The sequence below is a fragment of the Myripristis murdjan genome, chromosome 5 (assembly GCF_902150065.1).
Source record: "Myripristis murdjan chromosome 5, fMyrMur1.1, whole genome shotgun sequence".
Taxonomy (NCBI): Eukaryota; Metazoa; Chordata; class Actinopteri; order Holocentriformes; family Holocentridae; genus Myripristis; species Myripristis murdjan.
The window spans coordinates 32,887,790-32,906,082 of NC_043984.1; the positions used below are offsets into that span (position 1 = coordinate 32,887,790).

Here is an 18,293-nt window from a genome sequence, read left to right on the forward strand (position 1 = left end):
GGGAACAAGTCGTGGAAATATTTTTTTCTTTTCATTGCACTTCCATGGTGTAACTTCCATACTTTTTGATCAAACCAGCTCTCTGAAGTAATATTTTTTGTTACTGTGCACTGGTGAAAAAGACCACAGTGGTTAAACAGATACATATTTCTACTGTAAATGCTTTAATGAATGTGTCCTGGAACCTTTCGGGGAAAAAAAAAAAATCACCATTTGTGCCACCAGTAAATGCCACTTGACCTTTAAGCAAGTGGAACTCCTCTGAAATTGACACAATTTTACATCAATTAAAAATCAATTTAGCATCAGCCTATTATAATATTTTTATTATAAACATTGGGCAATGGGACTATAAGAGTAATAGTCCAGTTACTCAAATAGTTGGAATCAAATATTTTATTGCATTTAACCACATTCACCACCATATACTCTACTCTGTTTGACTGCTCAGCACTGCCCCCATGGGCCAAAAGGCTGTACTGCACTCTGTTTTCCTGCCTCGCAGCAGTCAGTGGCCATGGTTCAGCTTTCTCTCTCTACAGGCTTTGGTTGCTCTCTTGTAAAGCTCTCATGTGCTCGCTGTGAAAAAGGACAAGCACACTATTTGTAAAATTTAGTTGTTCAAGGAAGAATTGGCTCTTTCCATATTTCGCTCCAATACCAACAGCACAGGCCTCCACACAGCGGTGCTTGTTTCTATCAGTTGTTATGATCTTTGGTCTCTTTTCCAGACTGCTAGTGGGGCTGTTAGACTCTTAATCTTGTTTTTTTCTGCCATTTTTTGGTATGCAAATGGAAATGTAAGCAATGTAAGCTACTGGTAATGTGGGTATTTGACACACAAACAACAGACCAAATCATCACAGCAGTCAACCTGGCATTAAAGTCCATCTTTATTGTTCCATGTCAGTCTTCCTGAACAGTTTTGGTCCAGCAGAGTCTCAAAGCTAATCACAATGTTAACTACAGTCAACCTGTATGGCTTCCAAGGCATTTGGTCTATATCGGGGTCTCAGGGTTTTGGTTGGATGCTTGTACTCTAACATGTTTCAACACTCACAACATTGGCAACTGTTACAACTTTATATTACATTTTTCAGGAAATTCAGGATGACATTTTTAAGTTTAAATGTAAATAGATTTGCATATTAAAGTTCTTCTTTTTTAAAACCCTTTAGAATCATAGAATTCCTCACAGAAAACATCTAAGTAATATTAACCCATCTATGGTTTAACAAAATATCTTAGTGCATATTTTTGATTGCAGCTAGCACGCTTTTCAGCTCATTCGCCATATATGGATTTATTTTATAGCCTCAAATAACAATCACATATCACAAATAAACAGAATATCCTGGGTATACAAATATTTGGCAGAAACTTAAGTTGACTGTGAATCATATGTCAGAAATATCACTGATTTACTACAATCATGTACTTACAATTACTTTGAATTCAGTATGTTCAAATATACCAAAGATTTACAGACATATAAGGCATTTAAAGTAGCAGCAAAATATATCAGCGTACTATTTTTATGGAGTAAATACACAAGCTGACTTGCAATATAAATGCTCCATCAATTTCTTGTAATACTAGCATTGATAAACAAAATGCGTTTAACCTCACCTGACAAAACATCAGTGGCTTGTGTGCAACGTTTGCTTGTGCAACTATGAAGCAGGAAATATTTATAATGAATTCATACTAAAAAATAAAGCTGTATTTAAGACATTAATTCACTAACTGACATAAGATTTTCTTTTTTTCTTTTACATTAAATTTGAATAAAATAAGTCCAGTGCTATTACTGGTGAAAGAGAAAAAAAAGGAAATGACTTAAGCTTGTCAAGAGCATGTAATAAAGTTATTAGACTTTGGACTTTGTGATGAACTCAAAATTAACAATTTACACAAGTATTATACAAAAGGAATGTTTATCTTTGTTTTGTGCTTCCAAAACAAACTGGCGATTGTCCAATAACTACTGGGCAGTTGCTACTTTCATGTGATTAAAGTAAACGCTTACAGCAGCCTACATGGCACGTCCGTAGTAGACCCAAGTTTTGAACTAACAGAAAACCAGAAACGGCGTAATCAAACTCTCCATCTACGTTCATAAAATTTCAGTCTGTTTCGACAGGAAAATGTAGGCAATGTGGTCGAGGTTTGTAACTAATCTAAGTAGAAAACAGCAGGTGCGTGCAGGACTAAGTGAGGTGAGGTCTCAGCTGAAGTCTCGGTTGGTGAGGATCATGGGGGCCAGCAGGGTCCACACGTACAGACCCAAACACACCCAGCTGGAGGTGATCTTCACCCACACCGCCGGCCACTTACTGGTCATGGAGCTGTAGTCTGCATCCGGGCTGTCAGCAACAAACAATGAAAAAACACAAGAGAGTCGGTGTTAATAATTTTCTTTTTCATCATGTTTGAACAGAGAAGAAGACAGTCATACGGCTCAGTTTTAACAATCTAAGGGCACGGTCTGAAGAGGGCGGTGCACGTGCATTTAGGGCTTGTCCACGTCCACTTTTACTGTTTTACTAGTGAATAAAAGGCTGGTTGCTCCAGACACCTGGCTCAAAGGGCTTGTACTGAGTCTCATGGGTGTCATGGGTAATCATGGCTGTGTTTTGGGCGTAACATGCAGTAAACCAAACAGAGCTCTGTCTCCCATCCCCTTTAAAAGCCAGGTGTGTCACACCTTGGTGGGTTGCTATTATAATGGAGGATTTTCCAGGTAAGAAGGAAGGCTTCTCTGGAGAGGAAACAGATCTGCTCGTGCACCAAGTGAAAGCGCACGAGCAGATCCTCAGCAACAATGCAGCTGAGCACAGCTCATTTTAACAGCAACACGCCCATGGGCGTTCAGATGGACACAACAGACTTTACTGTTTCCACCACGTGGGCGCTGGACGGGGAACTGACAACTGAGCTGCTTGGAAACTAGAAAAGACACTTGCATTACGCTTGTCACTGCTCTGCCCTGGGTACAAGAGAGGGCCCATAATCTGTAATTTCGAAAACAGCGTCAACCAGAAAAAAATATTGGCCTTTCAACAGGAATCTCATATATTCCCCTCAATACTAATGTAAATATACAAAATTCTATAGCATACAATTTTTTTGTAACATTTCATTTGGAATTTGCTTTTCCAAGTGAGCGGACCGCTAGCCGGTGTGCTGGCAGTACTGACCTGTACCAGTTGGTGAGGGTCATCATGATGTAGAGCGAGGCCAGGAACAGCATGAAGTGGAAGAAGGAGTAGCTGTACTGCACCATGTCCCTCTCGTTGTCCTCCACGCGTCTCGGCCTGCCCTCCTCCTCCGATAAATCTGTGCTGCTGCAGCTGCTCTCAGCCAGGATGGCCGAGTCTTTGGAGGCCATGGTCAGCTTGTTCACCTGGCTAGTGTTGGACGAGCGAATACTGAAGAGAACAGAAGGGAAAAGAATCAGATATGTCCAATTACAATTACACTGAATTACAGCATAAATATACCAGCTGCAATGTATCTGTTCAGTTAATAGAAGAATAAACGCTCTGAGACTAATCACTGTGTTTTTATGGAAATGCGGTAATGATATTACCGTTTTTTTTTTTTTGTTTTTTTTTCCCCAACCACCCAGGCTCTATTGCATGTTTGCAAAAGGTTGTAACTCGCCCACAACATTTCATTCATGCTTGAAAACACTGTTATTCTGTCAGTAACTTGGCCGGTGCCAAAAATGAAAAGTTGTTTTGTCATCGTGTGAGCAGTACTGGTCAAAATGTTTGTGTTTTTTCACCATGGAAACGTTTCTTAGCTGAGCTGACCGCTGTGAAGCTACAACTCTTCATGTTTTGTAGGAGAAACTGAGGCTGAAGACAAGAGACTTCACTGTGTCACTGTCAGCTATATTTAGAAACAAATCTAAAATCACTTAAATGGTCTTCAAATACCCTGCTTTTCTCAGATGGTTGATGCATGTTTAGATATTATTTGCACACATGACATTTAGCATGTGGCAATCATCTGGTGTCATGCCATACTTAATATACATGTATCCATTATATAACCACTAATGTCCCACCTTATTCCCAGTCTACCCCATCCAAAGAGACTGACCCTACCTGGAGTAGAGGATGCACAGGACAAATATTGCTAGTCCCACAATGCTCTGGGCGTCCCACCACTGCAGGTAAGGTGAGGTGAGGACGGGCTCCTCGGTGCCGATGATCACCACGGCTGTCTGGTTCTCCACCTCTAGAGGGGCCAGCGTGGGAGCGGCGATCTGCTGGAAGATGCTGAGCAGGCTGGGGTTACATACCCGGTCTGAGGAGAGAAGGATCGATGTATAGTTAAGAGTTGGAAAAAAAAACAACAAATTTTTGAATTTACAACTCAGTGGTGTAGTGGTGTCAGAGAGCCCTGACACTGATTCCAACAGAAAAAATACACCTTGAGATGTGTGGGCCTCCTGTGTGAAAAGTCCATTCTTAACTTTATTTTACATGCCCTTAATATTCATGCCTGAGAAAAATGCGTGCAAGAGAGCAAGGCGTGAGATTTGCCACATCAACAGGGGTTCTTTCTGTGTTTTTCATTTTCTATGAGGGAATAAACTGAGCTTGTTTTTTTTGTCTTGCATCATGCTACAAGACTCTTTTCTTTAACCTGCATCATGATTTTCAATTACAGAAATAATTACATATCAAGGAAACAGTATCCTCACCAGGTTCATTGGTCATGGCAGACCAGGTCAGGTACACGGTATACAAGGTGATGACAGAGGACTGCAGCAGACCGGATCGTGGCTGAGATTCCTTTAGACACACACACACACACACACACACACACACAGATAAAGTTACAGTCATTCACTTTCTGCACCTGTAAGGTAAATGGCCATCTTGTTGGGGATAAGCATTTCTTAAATATCGGGCCTGAGGCATGAATCAAGGGTTTCTTTCCAAAAATTCTGGAAAAGAGATGGGAATATGCAGAATATGTAAAAAGCACAGATAATTACATTCTCTAAAGGTCAAAACCTATACAGTACTGGCTAAGGATAGTCAACAACATAAACTGTTTTTCCTATATTGAAAATGTGCCATATTTTCAAATGGTAGATATATAATGTTAGAATAAACTCTTCACACTGCGTTCTTGTTGGTTCTAAAATCATATTTCAACAGCAAAGCCTGTAAAATGGGCACTTAAAGTTCATTTTTAGAATGAACCTACAAAGCGAAGTTGTGAGATTTTGAAATGTCTGGCAGAAATGTCTCTCTCAAGCACAGATATTTGTAATTGGAGGAGGGTGGTTCTCATCTGAAAGTCCACTGGGATATAATCCAACAATTTACCATGGCAGAGAAAATCACATTATCAGATTTGGCCAATTTCATGCGCCATGACTGCACAGACAAACGTGTCTAATCCACTGAAGAAACGGAGTGAACACAGGAGTTTCTGTACCTGGACTTTGGGCAGAACAGAGATCGCAGAGGCAACGACGCAGAGCAGCATGTTGAAGCTGATGAAGAACTTGTTGATGAGGCAACCTTCAGGCTTGGTGTAGAAGACGAAGAACAGAACGACAGCAATAAACGACATGATGTAGTTGAAGATTGTCACTCCCAGCAACGCTACAAAAAAAAAAAAAAAAGAGAACAGAGAAAGGTAAACATCTCATAAAAATGTATAACTCATACAAACAAATCTAAATTATTTGATTCCCAAGAGTAATAATGAGCCCTGAACCACCTTGAGTCACATGTCACCTTGAATCACATGTTTTAAGTGGTCCAGTGTCAAATTTGGGGATTTTGGAGCTACCAATCCATCTATATTTACAGAAAAACATAAAGGACTTAATCGTGCATATCGGCTTTATCTGACCACTAGGTGGTGTCGAGAGCAGCAAGTAATTTGAGTGTAAACCAGTGGTGGAGAGAGTACTACAAATTGCTACTCAAGTTGAAGTACTGTTCCTCTGCTGGTATTTGACTAAAGTAGAAGTAGAAGTAGTGCAGTAAAAATCTTCTGCAGTAAAAGTAAAAAGTGTCTCATTTAAAATGTCCTGGCAGTAAAAGTGACTGAGTTCCTTTTTCTAAACAGTAAGTAAACAGTTAGAAAAGGAGGAGAGAACACACTTCAAACTGCATTCTTTTAAAAGGTGCATTACACAAAACAGCGACCTGAGTGGCTTTAAGTTTTATTATTTTGCTTTCAGGCTTGTGAAGTTCTGAGATCATGTAGTGTAGGTTTATGGATCCTAACATATGAGGGATCTGACCTGAAGCACCTTACACTTTCATTTTTTGTTAGCATGGGTGATCCCTGTGGGCATGGATTACGTTTACATGCTGGTAGTAGTCTTGCTGCCCTGTGTTCTGTATCTTGACCACTATCCTGATTTTCTGCTCGGTTCTCCATCGGGGGTCTGAGTCTGAATAACTCACCTGCATACCAGCCCCTGGCATTTTCAGTCTCCATGCGGTCCACCCAGGACTCATTCCAGGAGTGGGCGAAGTCGACCAGCAGCACCAGCTGGATCAGGATGAAGAAGAAAGCTCCAGACGTGCCCACTATGAACCACGCTGTAGCAACAGAGGCACATACAGTATAATCAATCAATCATGAATGAATCATTTAATAAGGGTGGGGGAAATTTACAATTAATCAATTAGCTTAAGTGTTGCAATTCTTTACTAAATCAATTTAAAGTAATTGGTATCATGAGATATAAGCTGGTAACCAGCAAGTCATGCTAGGTTGTTGGCAAGCAGGGCAGAGTTTGTGTGTTTGTGCAGGCTGGGGCCTAAACAGTCTTGGAGTTGCATCAATTGGCTTTGACTGGAAAGCTGAGACTCTTGTGGATCCAATGAGCCATATTTGATTCATGTGTGATGATGTTCGCCCCCATAGCAACCATTTCACTGTAGTGAGACCGTTTTTTTGGAAACTTGTCATCACTGAATAAAATGACCCATTTAGACCTTTAAGATAATCACAGCTTAATGAAACTTTACATCAATAAACTAGAAGATCATTCAAAAAACAAAACTCTCACATCAAAATACTTGAAGTATTGCAATACACATCGAGACAGCACCCAAATGTCATTAGTATCAAATTGAGAGATAAACATGTTGTACCAGCCCTACCATCTACCATTTATTATCAAAATGTTGTGTATATTTGATATTTGGTCTGTGCTACCAAGGAAGACATAAAATGAAGTGCTGATGAAGTGTCTTACTGCGAGTGAAAGGCCCCTCAGGAATGTAAAAGGCACCGACTGTAACAGCCACCATGGCAGCAATCTTGAAGAACCAAAACCTGTGGAAAAAAAACAAAACAAAACAAATGATTGATCACTGATTATAATATTTACATATGCACTTACAAGATATGTGATAAAATGCATAGTGTTTTAACTATCTGAAATGCTACAAAGCATGACAGAAAGCATATCTGATGAGTGACTCATAAGGACATGAGACTTGCAAAGCATTCTCTCTCTGTACGAGTCTTTTGATCATCAAACAGCAAAACACATGAGGACAATGTTATGCATGCTGAACCAGTTTCAAGTGGTAATTAGTCCACTTCTCAGATCTTTTAGGTCATAAAAAATTCTATTTTACAGGCTTATCATGTGACTATACTACATACACGTTTGCAGCTTGTCACAATTTGAAAACCGTCTCTGCTCTTTACGGCTGTCAAGTGCACAGTCAGCAATCAAAACGTTTCACTTCAGACATTTGACTTTTTTCAGAAGTAAACGTTGGACCAGAGGATCATCTGTTTTAAATGTATGAGGGCAAAGTGTCCGACCAGTGCTGAAGTGTCCCTGCACACAGCACGTAGCCCTCACCTGCTCCAGTGAAGCTGCTCACTGGCCAGCAGTGGAAATCTGCGTTTATATGGGATCTTCCTGAGCTAAAATGTGTTTAACTGTGCAGCTGGAAAGTCTAAGTTTAGGAGGGAAGAGGTCTAAATATTTTAGTCAAACAATAAAGAATCTGAGGACATCAGAGGTGGGACATGACAGAGGCCAAGAAAACTGAAAACTTCTAGAGGCAGAGACGCCTAAAGACGAGCATGTTTAAAGTCAGGAATTTTACTTTTTGTTGAGTCCGTTTTAACTGAAGCACCGTACTGCTTTTTACATCTCATTAATTACAGGAAACAGGATCTGTGTCATAAATTAGCCAAATGTCGAGCTATCTGCAGTGAACAGTCAGCAGAGGAGACAGGAGGAGTCTGCCTTTACTTTGTTTTGTCTTTACTTTGTTTTATTTTGTAATTACAAGCAGTTTTTACACCAACACTTTTACATTTCCCTACTTCCTCGACTTGAGCAGGACCTGTCTGGCACTCTTTCCACCCCTGATCAAACCCAATAAACCTTTTAAAATGTTTTTTTTTTTAGAAACGTTAATTTTTTGGCATTTCTGCTTTCATTTGATAGTCACAGTCGAGATTTTAAAATGCTCTTCTTGTGTGCTGGCTCTTCAGCTCTACACGATCCAGACTTCTGCTCTCCGAAAAGTGTGAATCTGAAGGTCGACTGAAGTCATCAATTAACCTTAAAAACATGAACAGTACCAGGAACTTTCCACTGTGTTGTTCATAAACAGGTGCTGGTGTTATTGCACTAGTTACCCATTATGGATGGCAGCGCGGGGATCTCTGGTGTTCTTGACGTTGATCATTGTGATGGCAAACGCCAGGAAGCACATGCTCATGCCGAAACACACCCGGTACACGGCCTTGTAGCCCACAAAAATCTCACAGTTGACATCAACCCGCAGACCGGGGACAGTGGAGCTGGCGCCGTCTTCGCAGAAGCCCGGGATCTATAGCGAATCACAGATATGAACATTTAAACAGAGCAAAAGCTGTACATTCAACCGGTCGACACGGTCCAGCTGAGGAGGACCTTACCGTATTGAACTGTGTTAAAAAGATTATACACCATGTCTCTTTACAGATTCAGTTTTGCTTTCAATCAGCACCCAGGTGGCGGAACCTAGCGCTGGGTGATCAATCAATTAAATCAATTAATTCAACTTAATGTTTAAATTAAAATAAAAAAAAAAAAAAAAAAAAACAGCCGCTAAGCATGTGTTAAGTGAAAAACTAGAAATATCTGGATTAAAATCAGAAATTTTGAAAAGTGTGAAAACAATCAAGATTTTTTTTTTTTTTTGGAGGTCAATAGCTATACTTATACATAGGAGTAAAACTGTGAATATGGGAATATAACTTCAACTAAATTATATTTTTTTAAACATGAAAACACACATTTGCAGCAAGGAATACTTAAATATGCTAATTAAATAGTTATAATAAAGACATGAGCTGGAAACGTGATTTTTACAGTTGAACAATAAACTTTTTAACTTGACTGCCATATCAAGTTTTGTAAACAATGGAGTCTGCTGGACAAACACTGTTTCTAAATAATCTCAAGTGCATTTTAATGCAGTTGTTATGTATTGTTATGCATATAGGTCAATATTTTTGCTGATATTAATTTATCTGTGAAAAGCCAATATATCAGGCTATTCCTACATGTACTTATTTTCATAGCCTTGCTTTTATGGAATGTTGCCACATTCTTGTTTCTTTTCTGGTGGTGTCTTGCTGTTTTTACTTTTTTGGATTCATTTGATGATTTGATGCTTTATTTGAACTCCTCTAAGTAACAGGTGGACGGATTTACAGCTTTCACAGTTTACAGTTGAAAAGGCCAAACATGGACGAGTCAGTCACCACTGGCAGGAACTGAAAAGCTAAAAAATTAAGTTGCAAAGTGACTCATGCTGTGACTCGAAAGCACCAGCACGTGGTCTGTACCCTCTTGAGCTGCTGATCCACGCCGGGCGACAGCATGATGCAGGCGATGATGGTCCCCAGCAGCAGGATGAAGGCGTAGATGATTCGGGTCACTGTGGAGTTCCTGCTGTTCGGACAGCATTTGCACACCAGACAGGTGGCGCTGCTGCACAGGCATGGCACCTGGGCGGAAACAAGCAGAGAAACCCCAAATGAAATGACACCTATTCACAAAATGATTCACCTGCTCGCCTACAGTTCAGGTAACAACAGCTCCTCATCAGACTCTGTTACACCTTTTCCCTCTCTGTATTTCATAAACATTTTCTGATGAACTTAAGGCTATGATTTTTTTTCTCCTCCATGAAATTATCTAATCTAAGATGGTGGCTGTGCGGTTCATTCTAGTACAAGTTACTTACAATTGACAAATTTTGTTATCTTCATCTGAAATAGTGCAAGGATCCATGGAAATTGATTTGTTTTGTATGAAGAGCAGATCCAGCTCGACATCCGACGGGGATGAGAAAATAACATTGTTAAGTGTTGATGTGCTGATGGAGACCCCCAGCTGAAGAGATTAAATCTTTAATATCGCTGCAGGGGGATTTGATTCACAGTGAGAAAAAATTTGAGACAACACTTTTAACAGAACACACATTAGAAAAAAAAAAAAAAAACAATCAGCAAAATGATCCTGCTCACTGACCTACTCTTATAACACAGTTTTTCTCAATAGCTAAAACACTAAACCCTATTGTCTGAACCAAATGCTCCATTGCCTGAACCCCCTGACTGAATCAGTCACTCTTCTGGCAAAACCATAAGCACTTTTCACCTGTTTAGACACAACTTACCAGCACATTTTCATTGTGATGCACCTGTGTTGCATAATGGTGAGCACTTGTGGCAAAAGTCAAACACAAGTAAAGCACAGGTGTCACTGGTTGAACACAACAACTCAAAATTGATCACACTTGTGGCTAATGATGTGAGGGAACATATATAAGCCAGTTAAGAGAGCACTACTTTGTGAGGCCCTACAATGGATAGAAATCTGAGAGGAGGAGTTTGTGTGAAAGGAGGTCGAGGTGGTTGAGGAGGTCGACCCAGTACGGAGAAATGATGCTGTGGCTGAGTAATGCACTTCTCATTTGTATATTTTTGTACTTTATTTTTACGTAGGCTTACTGTATACAAGTGCTAAATGCACAAGATTTCTGTTTGTTTTTGTACTGTGCAAGTGCTACGTGTAAATGCACAAGATTTCTGTTTTTTGTCCTTTTTTTTTTTTTTTTTTTTTTTTTTACACTATGTACAAGTGCTAAATGCACACATTTTTTGTTTTGCAACATGCATTTACCCTACAGTGAACAATAAACATTTATCTCTACAGCTTCATGTCCTGAGCATTGTGTTTTCTATTTTTCTACGTAGTGTTTAGTGACTGCTCAGTAGTGTTTTTAATTTTGATTGACTCGGGGCACAATTTGACAACATAGTTCCGTTTTGAGCACAGATTGAACTGTTTTGAGGTGAAAGTTTGGTTTTGCAAGAAGAGTCTGAGGTTTTGTGAATGTAGCTTGAAAATTGGGTTTTGTGTTCACAGTTTAGAGAAAAGGAGAGCAACTTTCGAGAAATGTGTCTTAGCAATCAAGAAAAACTGTAAAAGCAACAAATCAAATTATCACGATATCTGACAAATACAACAATATATATTGTGACAATATTGCAGGGAGGATGACAGGTGTTTTCATAAAGTATTTACACACAAGAAAATGTTGATAAACAATCATTAGTAAGGTGCATATAATGACTAAGATTTTGGAAGCAAATAATACAAAAGCTAGAACAGTCAAATGAAGTCAGAAAGTAATAAATAAGTAAGCTAATGCACTGTTTAAAAACAATAGGGCTCCAAATAAATTTAAACTTGAAACACAGATTTGAACAGAAAGATTTTTTTTTTTTTTTTTAAATCACTTTACTAAAAACAGATAACACTTATGCCTTAACTCCATATCATTATATCCAAAATCCCAGATGATAATATCTACTTTTATACCACAATATCGATAACACTGGTATATCGCCCAGCTCAAGAACAAATACTATACATCTACATATAATTTATTTTTTAAAAAGGACCACTGATGTATATGAAGAGGCATCATCTGAGACTCATCTGCTAAGGCAATATCATCTGATGATCATTTACTGTTTGTCTTTGTCCAGAGTTGAAGTTTGAACCAAATGTTAGAGATCACTGTTCCAATTTAACTTGAACTAATCTACCAACAGTGCACAGTGATTTTGCAGACCCTGAAACCAAAACGAAAGCAGTTTTCCTCCTAAGTGGTGGGAGTAACTCTCCCACAGGACAGACAGAAGGAGAATTTGTCCTTGGAGGCCACAAAAAAAAAAAAAAAAAAAAAAAAAGAAGCCACCAGCTGAGCCAAAAATTTCACAGTTACAGGATGAAACAAACAACAGGACTGTAAACAGGCAGCAGGGTGCATGATCACTGTATTTATGGACAAGAAATTCTGCCTGTCTTTGTGTTTCATATCAAAGTCCTGGTATTAAACACTTAAACTTTGAAACCCGTGTTGTGTTCCACCCCTAAAATGGAAAAAGACCAGGCTAATATGTGATCTACGATAAAGAAAAATGCAACTCTCAATTTATCAGCTCATGGCCCATCTTTCATGGTCAGTACACCAAGATACATTAACATTAATAAATCACCGATTCTGAATGCCTCATTGATGGACTCCATTGATTTTGAATTTAATACAACATAATGGCTGTACACAAAGCAGACCATCATTTTATATTCCACTGTCTAGTACATACAGCATCTTCAGAAGGAGCACATTTACATTAGAATAATTAACAATTATGTTCCCTCTTTTAGTGCTGTGTTCAAACATATATTATCAGTATTTAAAAAGATGCACAGACACCACACATACATTCATTTTTGCTGTGCCTCAGCCACCGTGCTGAAATTTCCCTGAATTACCCGTGCACCATGTGCTGTGAGACCCAACCAGCTGACCAGCACCACTCAATGATGTATAAAATTACCTCGGCTCACCATTATTACTCATTTGTTTCTGAACAGTTTAACACATTGTACTTTCACAACAAATTTGTCATGTTAATTGCACTTTTGGTAATTTTTTTTCATCATTTACCAACTTTCAATCATTTCAATTTTTTTAGTCCCACCCTTGGCAGCACTTGCATACTTTGTCATTGTTTTTTTTTTCCGTCGGACTTGATGTCCACGGGATACCACAACTTTTGCTGTTGTCAAGGCAACGTGTGATGTCATGAAGAGAGCAAAGGATGGTGGTGATGTCAGTTAAAGTGTGTACTATGTTTTTGACCGCCCCACACTCTTTCAGGCTCGTGTCCGACTCCCTGACAATGGCAGGAAGCCTGTTGCAGAGGGAGAGGGAGCTGCAGGAGAAAGCTCGCTCCCCTGCTGGACCTTCAAATGAGGGAAACAATGAGGAACTCTGCATCCTGAGAGGTGGGAGCTCGTTCAGGCTCACAGCGAGTATTTCATTAAGTGATATACTAAGGTGCACGGCCATGCAGTGGTTTAGTGAAAAGCAGGACATCAAAGCCACAAGTCACATGCCTGTACAGGAAACCAGTTAAGAGAGACCAGGATGTTTGTGGCTTCTGGTGTGATGAATTCTGACTAACTGAAGACTGAAATTATTATTTTTGAATTTCTAAATTCTGGAAGAAACAAAAACGTGCATCTGTTTTTCTATGCTGGTTAAGAAGAGGAAACACCTAAACCTGCAGATATTTCTGATATCAACAACTTTTGAATATTGCTTATGCCTTCATGTTGATGTTCAGCTGCCTTCCAAATACAAAAAAACAACAACAACAACAAAAAAGATGACACCATAGTTTCACCCTGTTTGCCCAAATTAAATTTTGGTGTCAGGCAGGAAATCATCTCCGCCCAGAGGGAGCAATGAAATGAAACCTAACAACTAAATTGAAACTTAATAGTTTTCATTCTGCAAAAGCATCCCCTCAAGGAGCAGCACTGTTTCCAGAGAAAGCTGAACAACATTATAACTCGTCCCTTCGGTATTCTTTGGTATAAAAGCATCAGAGACGAGCAGAGGTGGTCTGGGCCGGTCCGAGTCTTTATGAGGCCCTGAGCAGAATTCGATTTAGAGGCGCCCCACCTCCTTGGTGCTGCCGAAACTATTAACTATTGTAGATGCTACTGTAAATCTAACACACCAGTTTTATTAGTTACAGCTGTGTTGCTTGCATCTTACCAATTTCAGCCTGGCATGTTTTTACCCTTCTACAGTTTTTAATCTTAAAAGACACACTGAACATGGTGTACTTAAGAGTAACAAAATGAACCAGCAGACAACTCTTTTACTGTAAACATATCAACCACTTTGTTTTTTGTTTAAAACCAACTCCCTGCAAAAGGCTCTCATTGCAATATGAATCCATCAACAAGCAAAACTGCATGCTACAGTTGAAAATGTTTTCATTCACACCAAACTGTGATGTCAGAAGTGTTATCAGGTATGAACCAGATAACGCTGGCCAACCCATCACTACTCTCATCCATCCAGTCACATCTGCCCTCCTTTCCTTTACTTTTAGTGCCAGAGTCACCTTTACCTTTATTTAGTTGTGGTGTTCCTCTAAAGGTGGAAAATTTCTCAGCAAGAAAAATGTAGGTTAGATTAGATGAGACTTTAATGATCCCCATAGGGAAAGCGGGTCATCGCAGCAGCAGATAATGGGATATTGATAAGACAAATTGCAAGTCCTGAGGGTAAACAAAAAAATTAACATGAGGCAATCACAGCAACCTGATAAAAGTTCAACATCTGGCCTTATTTTTCACTCTGCCCCGAAGAAGTAGCAATTAACTCGCAATTATAACACACCTGTGCAAATGTGATACAAATAAACTGCGATACCTACGGAAACGAACGCAGGAATAGGCTGAGGACTGAACCTGGGTCTCAAAAAACAAAAGTACAGTCCAGGAATGACATGAATTCTTACAGTGAGTGGTATTCTCACAAAAAGCCAGAAGGTAAGTCCCTTCAGCAAGCCAGGCAAGACAAGTTTCACTTTGACATTACAACAAAAAGCATATCCACCCACTAACACAGCCGGTGCTTTAGCTTCTACTTCTTCTCCCAACGTCTGCCTCCTCGGTGCTGTATCTCTGAGACAACTTGAGTGCACAGATAAGGTGGCCTGAAGGAGTGTAAATAAGTTAATACCCCAGACAGACAGGCAAGGTCAGCTTAGCACAAACCAGGGCCTGTGCCAAGCTAAAGTGTGCCAGATAACGTCCAGCGAGCACACCACCAGACGGGCTGCGTGTGAAACCTGGGCCAGATAGATCAAGAAGCCAATAACTAGAGCCAGGGCTAATTTCTGCATGTCTTTATAGACCACAGGAATGCTATATTTGTCCATTAGCCCTTTGGATGCATTTGAACTCATCAGCACAACCGGTACATCCGGGTCTTCTGTTTTATTATTTCATACAAGCACAAATAAATAATCAAAACACCCAGATATTACTTTCCTCGTGTAGCCAAGTAATGGAGCCGAGTTATCATCCCACATATTTTTTTTCCCCTTGTGTGCTTATCAACAAGGACAAAGAAAGGTAACAAGGAAAGCTTTATATTGTATTTGAGCTGCTGGCAACAAAGGGCACTAAGCCGACCTTTCACCCTCATATAATTGTGCAAGTTGTTCAAGCGTCACTTTGTCCTTACAACAATAACAGTGCTGGCCTTATTATCCATCATACATTCACTGCGTAATCGAGTATCACTCCAATTCCAACTCCCCACATGCAATTTGTAATTTCCCAGAACTCAAAGCCTATATATAGCTGCAGATTTTTCTTATAGCTCTCCATAAATACATGCTGGTGATACCGTGTCCCCATCCTGTGGACTAAACCTATTTGTGAACATGGCACCTGTTTTGGAATTATAACAAGGCAACAAAGCAGAGTTAATCCAATTAATCACGTGTAAGCAGATGATCTCATGCGTTATGAATAACCCTTTGCTGAGAGACGTAGCTCACATGTCACGAACACACACTCTGATTTATATTTTTTACAAGACCAGCACAAACATCAGGGGTCACTAGTAAACGAAATATTTCAAGGTCCAACAATTAAAATCAGCGGCTAGGAAAACAGAAACATGAATAAGCATGTTGGTTCACGTTTTGACTAAGGTGGCATAGTCCAAACTCACACAGCATTAATTATCTGCCTAATTCATATTCAGCCAGTCCACCTTAAAATGTCCCCATTCAGTGCATTGGGTTTTTTTTCTCAAATGATGAGACCCTCCACCAAAATCCCATTAAAAAAATCTGGGAATTTAGAAAGGCCTCGCTTTATGGACGCATTTAAAACATGACTTGAGACTTTTCTGAAGTATTAGGCTGCAGTAGTATATTCGGCATACATAAATTACAGCCACTACCCCCCTTTTCAATAACATATCAACCCTAAGAAGTGAGTCATCATATAATCCACCACCAAAACACGACATGGTGGGCGGCAGTGAGTAGCCGTTCATTAGTTCAATTAAAGTTGAAATGTGACGGGAACGGGAGCTATTTGGTGGATCAGATGTATGCCGAATTCACAAATAAATATCAATTATTCTCTCCTTTGGCTGATATGGCAAATTAACACTACATCTTTGGTTTTTTTAAATGGCGTTTAACTTAACGGCTAGGTTGTGGGCAGGTAACGTCAACCTGTTGCTGCCGCTTCACGACACGGACCTATATCTTGCGGTTTTCTACCAAATTTCTACCAAATTAAAACAAGCTCGTTTGAAATGGCATGTGTGTGTGTTTGCTGAAGGTGAACATACCCAGCTTGCGAAAGAAAAGGCCCCCAGAACGGCTCCCATGACCGTCCAATTTCGGCACAGGAGCGGGCAATCTCTAAATCCGTTTCCTTCCAACCGTTACTTCTCGGCCCCTCCAGGTTGGATCCCAACCGTCAAAACGAGTAAATAAAACACTTTAACTTTCGTTTCAACTAGCTAAACAGAATATAGATGACACAATTAACAGTTGCTAAGGTAAAAACGGCTGTGGTGAACTACGGTGCACTTCCTTCGTCAAGCTCAATCTCGCCTTGGCGGATGATTTTTTCTCCAGTGCGTCACGCGGGGTGATGTCTTTAAGCAGCCGTGGCGTTCAGGTGCTCCGCGTAAACTCCCGCGATCGCCAATTTTTCTCAAATGTGATAGAAAAATAGATGATATTTAACAAAGTGTTTTTTTTTTTTTTGGCTTCCGAAATCAAGCCGGGCGTAGCTACTTTGCACTGGAATTGTGAGATGAGGAAGCGAAAACACGCGGCAAGCACGTACGCCGTGTTTTATTTCAATTCCTGGTCAAAGTTTCACTTCTTTATCCTACCAAACTAATTGACCCGTAAATACACCTCGGACTCTGCAGGCCCATCAGTCGGTTCAACTTCCACTTTATTTTCCCAGATGTTTTTGTTTGTTTGTTTGTTTGTTTGTTTTTGTTTTGCGTCTTTGTTGGATTGTTCCTGTGCGCGAAGTTCAATATTTCAATATTTCCGGCATTACTGGAATGCATCATCTGGCCAGAGTTCATTCATGCTCAGCTGCTCCGCGATCAATGCGGGCTGATCGCTGCTTCAACACGCAGTGTATGATATAAGAAAAAAAATACACATATTAAACTTTTTTTTTCTTTTAAATGGCATCAATTAAGAAATGAGACTAATTAGGACTTTTTTTGTTTCCTTAATCTGGTCATATTGATCTAGCTCTTTCATAATGACCTCCAACACAAATCAGCCAATTAGAAATGAGAACCACTATATAAATATATGCAAATAAATGTTATGGAAACGGTGAGAAGTTTAATTGTTCAATACTGAGCCAACTACTCTAATCCCACTGTGACTGGACTGGATATTTCCTCTGGCATGTTGCTACACAATTAATGGCAAGTTGTCTCCAATAAGAGGCTGAGTGGTTTTATTCAGGGAGGAGTGACAGGCAGCACTGCTCTGACACAGTGGTGTTTTCAAGCACAACCGCTAATACAACTAATGATAAATAATACTTAATAAAAATATGAAGAAACAGTCACAATATGTTTTTTTTTTTTTATTATCATTTCATCCATTTTAAATTCAGTAATCCTCTTTGTACTTGAACTGTTGCATACTGTAGCAGATTCATTCTTTAAAAAAGAAAAAAGGAGATGAAAAGGCCATGTAGCATTTCACTTTAAAGAACTGTCTCAAACAAAATGGAAACAAGTGAGTGTATGTATGTTGAAATGTTTATTACAAAGTAAAAAATGGGCTCAGCTCTGTGACGGAGGCTGATGTTTTGGGACTGAAGCTGC

General features: G+C 39.6%; 1 protein-coding gene across 1 annotated transcript; it reads right to left on the reverse strand.

Annotated features, from left to right (window-relative positions):
• Positions 1-875: 875 nt before the first annotated feature.
• On the reverse strand, positions 876-17,065 carry serinc3 (serine incorporator 3). Its single transcript, XM_030051790.1, has 10 exons — positions 16,770-17,065; positions 9,859-10,020; positions 8,662-8,855; positions 7,250-7,329; positions 6,450-6,587; positions 5,464-5,633; positions 4,718-4,808; positions 4,116-4,317; positions 3,201-3,431; positions 876-2,366 (listed from the first exon to the last, which is right to left on the reverse strand). Exons 1-10 carry the CDS (start codon positions 16,806-16,808, stop codon positions 2,228-2,230), a joined length of 1,446 nt encoding a protein of 481 aa, XP_029907650.1. The 5' UTR covers positions 16,809-17,065; the 3' UTR covers positions 876-2,227.
• Positions 17,066-18,293: the final 1,228 nt, after the last annotated feature.